Source organism: Clinocottus analis, unplaced genomic scaffold (assembly GCF_023055335.1).
Source record: "Clinocottus analis isolate CAN_PGR_092001 unplaced genomic scaffold, fCliAna1.0.p SCAF_27, whole genome shotgun sequence".
NCBI lineage: Eukaryota > Metazoa > Chordata > Actinopteri > Perciformes > Cottidae > Clinocottus > Clinocottus analis.
The window spans coordinates 1,936,434-1,950,000 of record NW_027176009.1 but is presented as its reverse complement, the minus strand read 5'-3'; the positions used below and the strand labels follow the sequence as shown (position 1 = coordinate 1,950,000).

At 38.3% G+C, this 13,567-nt stretch overlaps 1 protein-coding gene across 1 annotated transcript in view; it reads left to right on the top strand.

Annotated features, from left to right (window-relative positions):
• Positions 1–13,567, top strand: part of tusc3 (tumor suppressor candidate 3) — a 57,144-nt gene that overhangs the window by 20,934 nt on the left and 22,643 nt on the right. The window contains exons 2-6 of the mRNA XM_068592593.1: positions 1,786–1,955; positions 6,103–6,220; positions 8,902–9,042; positions 11,575–11,715; positions 12,017–12,106. Coding sequence (XP_068448694.1) covers positions 1,786–1,955; positions 6,103–6,220; positions 8,902–9,042; positions 11,575–11,715; positions 12,017–12,106 — 660 coding nt within the window. The remainder of the gene's footprint in view (positions 1–1,785; positions 1,956–6,102; positions 6,221–8,901; positions 9,043–11,574; positions 11,716–12,016; positions 12,107–13,567) is intronic.

The following is a 13,567-nucleotide window of genomic DNA, read 5'->3' as shown; positions in this document are numbered from 1 at the left end:
TCCACACATTGGGTTTCAGGGAGGGACATTTAGTCTTTTCTAAGATAAACAGCCTTTCTGATCGGTAGGAAAGCTGCTAAATTCCACAAATAAATGTAAATTGGGCCAAACAAAAGTAAATACTGTCACAAGAGTGAGAAGAATGTTTTTTTATTAACCTAAAGAATGTCTTTTTATATCAGACTACAATGCCCTTTGAGTAAAAAGAAGAAGAAAGATCTAACTTTTAATACTATTCCCATTTGCAGCTGTGTAGTTTTTCTCTATCTGTTTTAGAGATGATGTGCATGTCTTTAATAAAAAATGCATGGCGAACCCTCAGCCGAGATTCTTTTGGGCCAAATTGAAATGGGCCTCCCGTGCAGCGGTCTCGCTGTACAGTTTGATCAGCAGAATGAAAACAACAAGTGTTTCATCAGCAGTCTCAGTATTTCCTCAGTCACGAGTTCAAAGCTCAAAGTCTAACAAAGGGGATGCTGGTAGGTGTTAAGCAGCGTCCTGCTGAGAACTAACACTGCAGCACATTTGAAGGCACACACACGGCACGAGGAGACCGCAGCCCACCATATGAGTTTGCTCTTATAAGCATTTAAGCTAAGCATCTTGCGAAGGCACCAGCTGCTGTATGCTGCGTTGTTGTTGTTGTTGTTGTTGTTGTACCTTTGGCGCTGTGCTCCGACGCTGACTCTGTTGTGACCTTTCAGCTAAGCCCGACTGGATTTAATCAGCAGTACACTCCTACTATGCACACACAAACACAACCAAGAACTGTACGCACACAAACGCACACCTAGACTGCCAAGTCAGGGCTCCTTTTTCTGTAAATAACGGTGAGGTTTGTTGCATTCCAGATTCTTTGTTTGGGTCCCATTAGTCAAAACAGGCCAGAAGTCAAACCTATTAAAATTTAGATTTAGAAACTGGTATTCAGCAGCACCTTGCTGTGTGGATCAGTGTTTGACTTTCAAAGCAGCCAGCCGATGCAGTACGGCTCCTGGCCGGTCACTGGATGTTTTGAATGTCAGAATTTAAGCGACTTTGCACCTTTTTTTTTTAAACCAAGGTGATAATAATGGATGGTACACATTTTATAGTCGTGTACCCGAATGTCAATTTATTTATCCAGGCTATGAAAGGAGCAGTGGTGGAAGAAGTATTGAACTATTTATTCAATTAAAAGAAGCAATACCACAGTATTTAATCCATTACAAGTCAAATTTGGGTAAAAGTACAAGCAACAACGTATGAGCAACAAAATCTACTTTAAGTATCAAAAGTGAAAGTCATAATTTTGTACAATGGCAACACTAACAATATACTATTGTATGTTTTTACTACTGATGCAAAAATGTGTATGCATGTTAATACTTTTAAGGTGGAAGTGAATTGTAACACAACATGTATACATGAAGAAATAGTAATCTTAAAATGCATCCTGTTTTATAAGATGATCACCTTTTTTTTGTCAGATACATGAAGTAAAAAACTTACTTGCAGTTAAGTATGAAGCAGAATAAAGTAAAAAAAATACTCAAGTAAAGTACAAGTAGCTCCGAAATGCACTGAGAAGCAGTGCCTGAGTAAATGCACTTCCCATGTTAAAATGTGAATGTGTTTGAGTTTTTTTTTACATTTTAAATAATTGAAGTGCCTTTATTTTGAATCTGCTGCCGCTCAGCATAGTTGAACTCCCAGGGTTAATCTTTTTGTTTGGATCTGAAAATCCTAATGGTATGCAATGTCCTCGCTGCCCTTTTCCTTGTGTGTGTGTGTGTGTGTGTTCAGAACATGCTGTCAGAGAAGGTTGACCAGATGATGGAGTGGTCCTCTCGGCGTTCGGTCGTCCGGATGAACGGGGACAAATTCCGTCGCTTCGTCAAGGCCCCACCCAGGAACTACTCTGTCATCGTCATGTTCACTGCCCTGCAGCCTCAAAGGCAGTGTTCTGTCTGCAGGTATGCACTCATACACACACACACACACACACACACACACACACACACAGACCGATGCGCTATGGGTAGGCCAAAATCTGCATGAATCCTACCTTTTCATCCTCTGTACTTCACCCACAGTGGAAGAGTGTGAGCTCTCAAGTCACACGTGCAAACAAGCATAAAAATGTCCTGGAACTCATCTGATAACTCATGTACCCTTTTTGCCACATATACATATAGATTTAGTCACCATGTGGAAGCACAGAAAACAGCGTTGCATAACAAAAACCTGTGGGTAACGTTGACATTTGGATCAAAGGGACTCCAGCTGGCTGTATTGCCAAAGGAAATAAATACATTCAACAGAACATGGCCAACAAGACCTACTTACCTGATTGCAAACAAGATTTTTCAAAAATGCCAAACTCCCTGAGAAGCCCAGTGTTTCAGGACCATGGACAGCTCAGCACACGGCACTGGCTTTCAAAAAGCGAGCTGACTCTGTCCATGGTCCTGGAAGCTACGTTGGATAGCCACTGCAGCATGATGAGCAATAGTTAACACAGGAGTAAATTCATAAAAAATGGAAAAAAAGATTGAAGAATCCTTTATTGATCCCACAGTGGGAGAATTATTCTCTGCATTTTACCCATCATCCTTAGTAATTAAGGAGCGTTGTGCTGCTGTGAAGCACTGGGGCTTCAGTGTGTTGCTCAAGGACACTTCAACATGAAACTATGGGGAGAAAATAGGGATCCAACCGGCTTCTTTGGTAATTTGTTTTTGCCAAATATTCATTTTTTTTTTGCACATATATAGGTTTGTTTTAACAAAATGATTGCACATGTTATTCGTATTTGTCAGATGGAGCAATCTGGTTTACTTGAAAGGGTTTTTTTTAATTTTCTTTCATCTATTAATTAAAAAAGCACGGATGGAGGAGTCTCAAAAAGTTGGACCATTTTGTTCCAATGTTGTTGGAGCAGTGGGGCCCGAACATTTTGCTTCCTCCAAAGTCGGGCGTGACAGAAAAAGTTTGAGAACCACTGTTGTAACCTGACGAAGCATTTGGGATGTTTATTAAAAAAACTTCACACAAATGTCTGATGGGATAAAAAATATGTGTGAAATAAGTGATGACATTTTGTACAGAGATAGATTTTAACTGCAACATGACTGGTTGACCGAGACATACGGCCGTGTTTTTCTCTTCTTCTTTTTTTAAAGAATGGAAGGATCTTCAATTTATTGTCACAGTGTTTACACACAGACACACAACGACTCTTTTTAATTTTTCTGCCAATGCCATGCTTTTATATTCAAATTTGCTTTCTTGGTACAACAATAATTACATATACAATGCACTCAAGCACGCATGCACACGCACACAGACACGTCGCTGGTTTATTTCTTTGTCCAGAAGCAATTTCTCTCCTTCCTAACTAAAAATGATACTCCTTATTAATATACAATTTTCAGATGCAATGAATGACGTCAACCCATTCTCATTCACCCTTATTCCTTTGTTTGATTCCTTTTCTAGTTTCATGTGTCTGATTCTTCTCCTGTTTTTGTCCATCAGCTTGTTTGTTTCTCTTTTTCTCTATCTCTCCATTTCCCAGGTATTCTCTTATTCACACCACGATAGCGTCTGATCATTAGAAAAAGAGAGCATGAGGAAGAGTAGTAAGGGACGGATGTTGGATGGGGACCTGAGTGTCTGTGTTAAGACAGCTACTCCGTGAGGTCCTCAGACCTGCATCACTCTTCAGCTTTGTCCCAGTTCCATAGTACATAGTTATTTCACTCAGGAATTTGTAAGCATACCGATGGCCAGTATTTTTACACAACCACACATGGTATTGAAATGATCCTGAGGCCATGAGGGGTGCAGCAGTACAGAGGACATAAAGAGTTTTCTGCTGGATAGAACTCAGAAAACCGGCTTCTCTTTCATCAGGAACGTGGCTACTCTCCAAAGTTATTTATCTATACATATGTATAGGTCAATTTGAACAGGTTTCTGTGGGGCCAAAATGTTTTCGCTAGTGTGATGCTGGATTGTTGTTGCTTAGTAACTGCTAACGAGAAAACGAGAGCTCCTGTATCTTCAGCCCAGGTGACTTGGCTGTCTTTACATGAGTGTGTTCTCTTTGTTTGATTTTTTGAAGGCAAGTAAAAGGGAGCCGTAATTACTTCTGCCTTTGCTTGTTTAATTATTCACTATATATATATATATATATATATATATATATATATATATATATATATATATATATATATATATATATATATATGTATATATGTATGTATGTATATATATATATATATATATATATATATATATATATATATATATATATATGTATATATGTATGTATATATATATATATATATATATATATATATATGTATATATATATATATATATGTATATGTATATATGTATATATGTATATATGTATATATATATATATATATATATGTATATATGTATATATGTATATATGTATATATATATATATATATATGTATATATGTATATATGTATATATATATATATATATATATATATATGTATATATATATATATATATATATATATATATGTATATATATATATATATATATGTATATATATGTATATATATATATATATATATATATATATATATGTATATGTATATATGTATATGTATATATATATATATATATATATATATATATATATATATATATATATATATATATATATGTATATGTATGTATATATGTATATGTATATATATATATATATATATATATATATATATATATATATATATGTATATGAGAGAAAGTGAATATTCAGTCCAGTATTTATTGCTGATTTTTTTTGTCAGATGGCCATTTTTATATTTCAATGGTTTGTTATGTCACGTAGATAAGATGGTAGACAAATTAACAAACTGAAAACTTTTAACATCACATTGTCTTTTAAGGCATTTTTCCATTCAACAACAAACCGATGATCAGTTCAATTTGGGATCATGGAGTGGAGAGCGGTTCGGTTTGGGAAACACACTCGGAGCAAAAGTTTCATTTATTTCAGTAATACATGCAGATTAATAATTCAGGTCAGTGCCGGACATCATGTTGAGCTAATTTGCATGTATGAATAAAACAGTTTAAAGTTACACATCTTTTATGCCCTTTTAATAATCAGATAATGTTAAATACATAAAACACAATTCGGATCATATTTTTACTTCATTGCTGTAAAACACTCTGCTAAAAGATGCAAACATCTTAACATTTTACAGTCTTACCATATATGTTTATATGTTTATTTATATACATAAATATATATTTTTTCAATTTAAACTTTGCTTGATTTACTCATTGTGATTTCTTTTTTCAATATGATGATATTTCTTTCGAAAAGGAAAAACTCCTGAACCCTAAAAAAATATTTCATCATTAGTACAGTTGTCGGAAGGGTAAATCAAGAAACAAATAAATAACATTGATTCTTAGGACAGTTAAAACCATATCTCGGTGACATGTTGACAACTCCAGCAAATTGGTGTTTGCAGATGGGAAAGGGAAGAGAGATGAGCAACACTGTACTCACTGCTGGCCTGATTTCCAACTTCATCTCCACTGACTTTCTGAAACGGTAGACACTTCAAAGAGACGCAACATTAGCCGCAAAGATAACAATGTAACACCACCGCACATAACACATCCTGACAGACAATTTCCTAACTAATTAAAACCAGCACAAGAGGAAGTTGACATAAGACACTACGTCAAAATGAACTTTAGTGGATGGAGAGAGACATATAGCTAATGTCAGAGACATGGAAGAGAGAGAGAGAGAGAGAGAGAGAGAGAGAGAGAGGGAGAGGGAGAGAGAAAATAGAAAAAGGAGACTGCCTCTTGGCATTTTGTGTTTATCTTGTCATGTAGAAGGATAAGGTGATAGACTAAACTGACTATGGCTGGTAAAAACAACATCTTCATTAGGCTGCGTTTCGACATTAAAGAAGTAAAATGACAAGGTTCGGGGGAAGAGAGGAATGAAAATGTCTCCTCCGATGTCGTGGTGACCACACGCTCCATCTCTTACCCCTTTCATCTTTTCACGTTTCTTTGTTTCTCATTCCTTCCCTCTCTCTCGTAGGCAGGCCAATGAGGAGTACCAGGTCTTGGCGAACTCGTGGCGTTACTCGTCTGCATTTTCCAACAAGCTCTTCTTCACGGTGGTGGACTACGATGAGGGAGCGGATGTTTTCCAACAGGTAACTAGTGTTATTACTTGCACCTCGTACCCTTCCTTTTTTTCACCCTCGATCCCTTCTCTCATCCCTCTTGCTTGCACATAAAGCTCCTCTTTTGTGAACATGACGTTGGTCCCTCATCATCACCCAACACATTTAATGAAACACATTCACACAGGAGCCACTGAACGCACCACTGTCCCTTGTTACTTGTTTAAAGTTGGCTGGCTTGTTATTTTTTGTGTTTATGTGACGAAGCTACAAGGCCGAGGAAAACATATTTGACACCAAAGGCTAATTACTGTCTGTATAGGATTATTTTTATCATTGGATTTACCCGAATGCTGGAGGTAATTTCCTAGCAGCAGACTGTAGGTAGTAAAACTCCATATGTTGGTGCTCTGGGTGAGAAAAAAAAAACAAAAAAAAACGAGAACAGAAAACTCACATTGAAATGTGTCTTCCCTCTGCCTTCACCAATCCTCCCTCCTCCTTCACACTGTGGTCAACTAGTGTCGGACAAAGACAGTTTGCTGCCACATATGGCCGACAGTCCCCTCCTTTTTTTTATACACCCAATAGTTTATGTTTGTTAATTAGTGGTCGCTATATAACTGCAGCAATACTTCAGCTTATAATGTGACAGAAAACCTTATAGAAATGGCAAAAAATACACAAACACATAAAGAATGACACAAAACATCCTGCAAAGGCAGAAAAACATACAAGAACACACACACACAAGTGGTAGGCACAAATAACACCTTACGTACACAGGAGAGTATTTATATTTACTGAAATAGCATAGTGTGATATGGACACACACACATGAGCACACCTATATAGAAGGACAAACAAGCAAGCAAGCAAATAGCTAGTTAGAAACACATGGTAACAACTCACAATATACACACCACTCTCAAGCAGAGGCATTAAATAGTCATGTGTGTTATAAATGAAGCTACTTTGATTCCACACAAAACAATCCCACCATGGGCTGTTCTGCTTTGTGTCCCTGAAGTCAAACATAAAAAAATAGTTTGAATAACGTTTCAACTGCGGTTCATTTATTGATATTCTCTTCTTATTTAGTATATAGGCGGGTAGAAAGTCAGAGTTTTATAGTCACCCACATTTATTTAAGTATATTTCCAGCTTGTTATCTCAGGTAGTTTTATTCTACTTTGCTATAAACTAGAATGTATTATTTACCTGTTAATTGTATTGGACTGTGGATGTTGTCCACTGTGATGAAAATGATTGACGACTGAATTAAAATCCATCTGCCATATTTCTAAAACATAACTATTGCTTCAAACAGTGTTAAATATCCTGAAAACAGTGGGGGGGTTTTAAACTTTTGATCCATTGACTTCCGAAGGTGGACAAGCAGACACAGATCACAGACTCGGCTGTGCGCTGACATGGATGGTCTCCAGCAGAGTTTGTCAGGGAGGCAGAGAGCTTGTCACTTTGAGCCTGTGGATGTACAATCATTTGTGTTGTGTCCTCGCTGTGAGAACTAAATGGAAACGATGGCTGGGCTCTCCCACAAATCGGATAGACAAAGACAAAAATAAGAGGTTTATTTAAAATACTTTTATGTCTTTGTACTGTGGTATTCACTTTAGAGATATTTTTGTCACTACAGCACTTTGTTCATCAGTGTTTTCTTCAGCTGTGACTTCTCTGATATCAGAAATGTTAGATAAAATGGCTGCTGTCTGCGTGCACTTTTTTTTTTTTACCTAAATACAGAAAAAGATACAAAATACAGAGGTAAATTCCCAGTTGTCCCTTTTCATCCTACACTTATCCTCTTAGAACTTTAAATAGATGTGCTCAGTTAGAAATAGCCTTGTTTTGCGTCTTTTACTTTTATCTTGATTTATTTAAAACTAATAAATCCAGTCCTTTAAGCATATTCATCTTTTTCTTCTTGCTTGCTATTTCGCGAAACACTTTTTAGTTTTTCCGTTTATTGATTTGATTGTTGAATCGTCTTTGGTACTTTTTCTTCAGGCTTTTTGGGTTGTCCGCTTTTGTTATTGTCATAAACCTATTAAATATACTACTTACTTATATTTACTGTCATGCAATTGGGTCAAAAACACTGACAAGCATACAGCATGATTCAAAGCAACACCCTGATGTAATGTATTTTGTCTAGTGATCTTTGAGGGGTATTTTTTGTCACCACTCCTGCAACATACAACTGGGACCCGATAGTTTGTATTTTCCAACAAATGCAGCTGCCCAGCGCAACTATTAAGCCGGTCAGACATTGGTTGGATTTTTTAGCCACTGCATGAACATCCACATTAATTTATATATTTTTGTGCATCCCTAATTTGTAGTTGTAGATGCCACTTTGGGCATCACTCCCTAATAAGGGATGCAAGGGCATTGCATCATTCCAGCGCAAAGTAATACTTGCATACTTTTTGCCGATTGAAATCGAAACAACTGTTCTAAAATAAAATGAAATCCTTACATACCGGCACTACTTGCAAAGAGAAATAGCAAGCCCAGAAAAAATCCCTCAAGAGGTGAACCTTCGATACGAGCCCCAACATCCATCGGTTAAGACATGATGAGCGATGGCGTATCTTTATCTTTGGATGGTATGCTTAGTGTGTCCGACAATTCCGAGATGACAATAACGTTACATGCCCCACCCTCTTTTTCCTCTTTCTCTCTAGTTGAACATGAACAGTGCTCCAACTTTCATGCATTTCCCGGCAAAGGGAAAGCCCAAAAGAGCTGATACGTTTGACCTGCAAAGGATTGGCTTTGCTTCAGAGCAGCTGGCCAAGTGGATTGCAGACCGCACAGATGTCCAGGTACCACACACACATTCACACATGCACATTTGCAAGAAATGAGCACTCATTTGCAAAAACATGTACGGTTGGAACTCACAACCCCAATATAGTGTGTATTACTGAAATTGGTCTCTGAAGAATAAGAAGTTCAACATTAACCCGATGGCCACGAAGTTGTATCAGGTCTTTCTTGTTTTGTTTATTTTCCTCATTAGCATTTTGTGATTGAACCCTTTTCATTCCTCATCGTTTCCGGTCTCCTGATTTTAAGCCGTATCATCGTGTGACTGTACAGGAACAGGGACCACAAATACATTAATCACTGCTGAGATTCTCATCAAAAGTCATTCCCCCCAAAATATCAAAGTTGACACGAAACATGTGTAAGTTATTATATTGTGCACATAAACAGCTGGGGCTTTTATTGTGGAGGGGCAAATGGAAAGAAAGGAGAGGAGGATTTGTTCGAGTGAAAAGGAAGACGAGAATAAAGTGGTTGCCATCTTGTCTTACCTAACGAAGTAGCGTGTTGTTATTTTATTATTATTATTATTATACAAGTATAGGCGCAAGAGAAACCCTCGGCTACACTGTCAAGGTGGAAATGACAACTAACTGTTAATTTGAGTGCGCACTGATATGAAACGCTCTGGTAATTGTAAACCGGTTGTACAGTACTTTGTGGATGAATAAACTACACCTCGTGACTCACTCTCAACCAATAAGAATGCTTGATTTGATCTACCCGTATTATAATCAATAGTGTGTGTACGTACCTGGGCATGTTTATCCATCTGCTCCATTATAGAGAATAAGAGTGATTTTTTTTTTTTTGGGTAATATTTTTGTTTAATCTTACTGACTTATCCTAATACCTAAACATGTACACTGCTTAAACATATCATACTGGTCATCCTTGACCCTGACTGTCAAGAATAAATATTTAAAAAGATTAAAATCTTGCTAAAATAATACAAATAGATATAGTCTTGTAGCCTGGGTTGCTTCGCTTTTGCATCTCAAATGATCTCCATCAGATTCTGCTCGGAGGTGGGTAGAGACCCACCTTTTTTTAGGTGGTCCTGGCAGGGCTCGGTAGTCAATGACACCGTTTGATGGACAACTTTAATACAGCCCTTAAAGGTAATTTCACCAAGTTTAAACGTCAAAGTCTGTTTATAGGCCATGGAGATCGGTGCTGCATGTTATCGCCGTGCAATGCTAAATCTGTGGCGTACGGTTTTAAAAAACCTCTCCAACCGGGCAAACCCATTGGTGCTTTTTTGTTGTTGTTGTTGTGCCAAACAGGTAGGTCTAAAGGCATCCTTAGTGGTTGGCAGTGCCGATGCAACGTTGACCGTGTCATAGGAACGCTGTGTATCACAGGAGGGTGTGAGACGCTTAAGTTGCTGGCACCTGAGGGATCAAACCTTCGATCGTCAGACTACAATTTATTCTTCCTTGTAAAGCCTGCCGGCCAAGTACCAGCAGACGGGGTCCAGGCATCCTGCTGACATCATACTGCTGGATCTGGATTCGAAAAGCGGCTTTTCAGTGAAGGCGATGGGGAGCACTTATACAAAGTGCTGGCTTTCAGGCACTTCAATGCGACTGAACCACATGAATTAAGAACATAACAGAAAAGGGGGGGGAAAAAAGAAAGGGCAGTTAATAGATAGAATTTGTGTGATGGAGGAATTAAAATATGATCAGGACGTGAAGTTAGTGTTTGCATGTGGTTCCTATTCGGCGGTTTGAAAATTTGATTCTAAATGGAACATCAATCGAAATTATCTTTTTATTTCAACCTTTGAAGTCAAAGGCAGGATTAGCAAATGAAGCTGTACAGAAGGGGAGGGATTGTGCCACTGCATCTTCACATGTCTCAGTCTCATATTTGTTCATACACATGTACTAAGTCTCAGGCTAGCCTGCTGACTTGTACAGTCTGTGGCAGAGACTTTAACCAAATCTCTTTTTATTTCTCCTTTTCTGCCTCGTGAAGTTTTTATTCAGTAACGCTTAGCAGCAGCAGATGGTACACACATTTCCATCGGTGACATAATCGGTGTTGGTGTCACACATGTGTTCTCTCTATTGGACCGTTTTACCCCTGCATCTGTTCATAGCAAACACAGCATGTTGTCAGTTTAGCTTCATGGCCTCACACACTCGCACACACACACACACGCACACACAGAAAGAAGAAACATACACAAGTAACAAAACAAACGGCTGTCTTTTAATTATCTGGACACTGGTTGTTTCAGTTAATACAATTCCGCTGAGATTAACATTTTTGACATTTATTTGACAGTGTTTTTTTTTTTACTATCATGAGTTTATAACTTCTTTTAAAAGTTGTTTCTCTTCATTTTCGTTTCCCATTGAAAGGCCCAATGTGCAGTTCATCACTAATTAACTGAGCACTGAGATAATTCAATATAAGTCTACATTTATACATTTGGACAGTATCTTTTTATTTCTCCTTTCACAGTAATTGAAGAAATGTAAATGATATGCTCCTCATCTCTCTCTCCGTCCCTCCAGATCCGTGTCTTCCGTCCTCCGAATTATTCTGGCACTATTGCTTTGGCTCTGTTGGTGTCACTAGTTGGCGGTCTGTTGTATCTGAGGAGGAACAACTTGGAATTCATATACAACAAGACTGGATGGGCTATGGCTGCACTGGTAGGACACACAGACACACACACACACCATTTAATCCATTGTGAGAAGTTAAATACTGTATTGGGTCTTCCAAAACTATCCACCTTGACACACCAGGGGCATACAAAGTCAAGTGAAGCTGCCCTGGAAACCACTCGAGTGGAGTAATCTCACCTAATTAATAGAATGAACACTTACATGTTCATGTCTCAGTCTTAGACTTTCATTTCACAAACTGTAAACATCAGTATGACGTTACAAGTTTTTCATGCTTAAATAACACTCTCCTGCCTGTCTTTGTTGTCTCTCTCTTCTGTGATAGTGTGTTGTTTTTGCTATGACATCCGGTCAGATGTGGAATCACATCAGAGGTCCTCCCTACGCTCACAAAAATCCCCAGAATGGACAAGTGGTAAGAGTCGCATCCTTCTCTGTCATTCCTTCTTTCTTTCGTTCAGCCAACCTCAACCCTTTTACCCACTCTCCCTGTTTCCTTCTTTCCCTCCTTTTCTTGTTTTATCTTTTTTTTTTTCTTCTTTACAGTTGGAAAAAAAAACAATATTGAAAGGCTTGCGAGTAATCTGTTTTACGGTGTGGATAGTGAGTCTGTATGAGATCAAACGGTAGGAACATCTGTAAGGCTTATGGGCCCAAGTAGGACACAAGCTGTACCCATACCTTGGCTAACAGGTCAGCGCGGTGTGTGTTACTGGACATCTGGGAGCAGTCATTGTGTTAATATCACCTTATAGACTTGCCGGAGTCATCTGGAAACCAAGCAGAGAGCGATAGAGGGGCTGATAAAAAGTATTTTTTTCTGTCTGTAGGTCTTTAATTCTTCCTCTTTCTTCTTGCCTCTCTTTCCGTTTGTCTTTTGCTCTGTCTTTCTTTCTGCTGGTCATTTAGGTTTGCTCACTCACGTGTGAAATTGAAATAACAATATTAGAAAAACTCAGAAAATGAGGAAGGCGATGGGACGAGTGAGAGAGAGATAGAGGAATAGGCTGAAGTTTTGCCGTAAAGAAACATGATCATGTGTCTCCAATATTATGTTGTCTGATCCGCGACGTGCACATTTGAACACACACTTCAAACAAAGCCTTCCGCCATGAGTGATGAATGGGTCGTAGGAAAAGTCATCTCAGCTCATGCAGAGACTGAAAAGGATCGGTATCCCCTGAAGTCAGCACAAATACACAAACACACAGTCAAAAGAAAAGATTTTTAAAAAAGCATTACATCGCTCCTTGCCCCGTCTCCCATCCTCTATTCCATGCGGGCGTCTTCCCCTCTCTTGTTCTGTGTACAGGGCACTCTAGTTGTCAGGCTCCGTTGGCTCTGTGTCATTTTTCAGCCTGTTTGACAACAAATAGGTTACACCCTCATCCTATGTCGCTCTCAGCCTACACCCATCTCTCTCATCCCCTGTTATTTCTTTCCACTCTTCTCTCTTTGCAACCTTTTTGATTCTGAACCACTTTTATTCTGCCAGAAGAAACATTACCAGGCGGATATGCTGATGTTGTTGGAGAAAATATAGTACTTAAATCCTAATTGAGTTTTAAAAAATGCATGGACTTGCATACAAGAGACATTATTTTTTTTTTTTTTCATTTTTGACTCTGGTCACATCATGCAAATACACAAAGATCACACTCTTCACACGAAATCTGAGAACGTCCTGCTTTCTCTTTCATTCTGCTCACCCGTTCTCTCCCTTTGTTTCCCTCCCATTGCTTCCCCTTCTTCTCTCTGCCCCTTCTTCCTCTCGCTTTCACACCTCTGTCTTAGTCTTCATACGAATGAAGTACAGTCAGCTGCTTTCCTACCTGCGTGCTGCTTCTGTTCTCTCTTCCTCTCTTCTTCTTGGCTT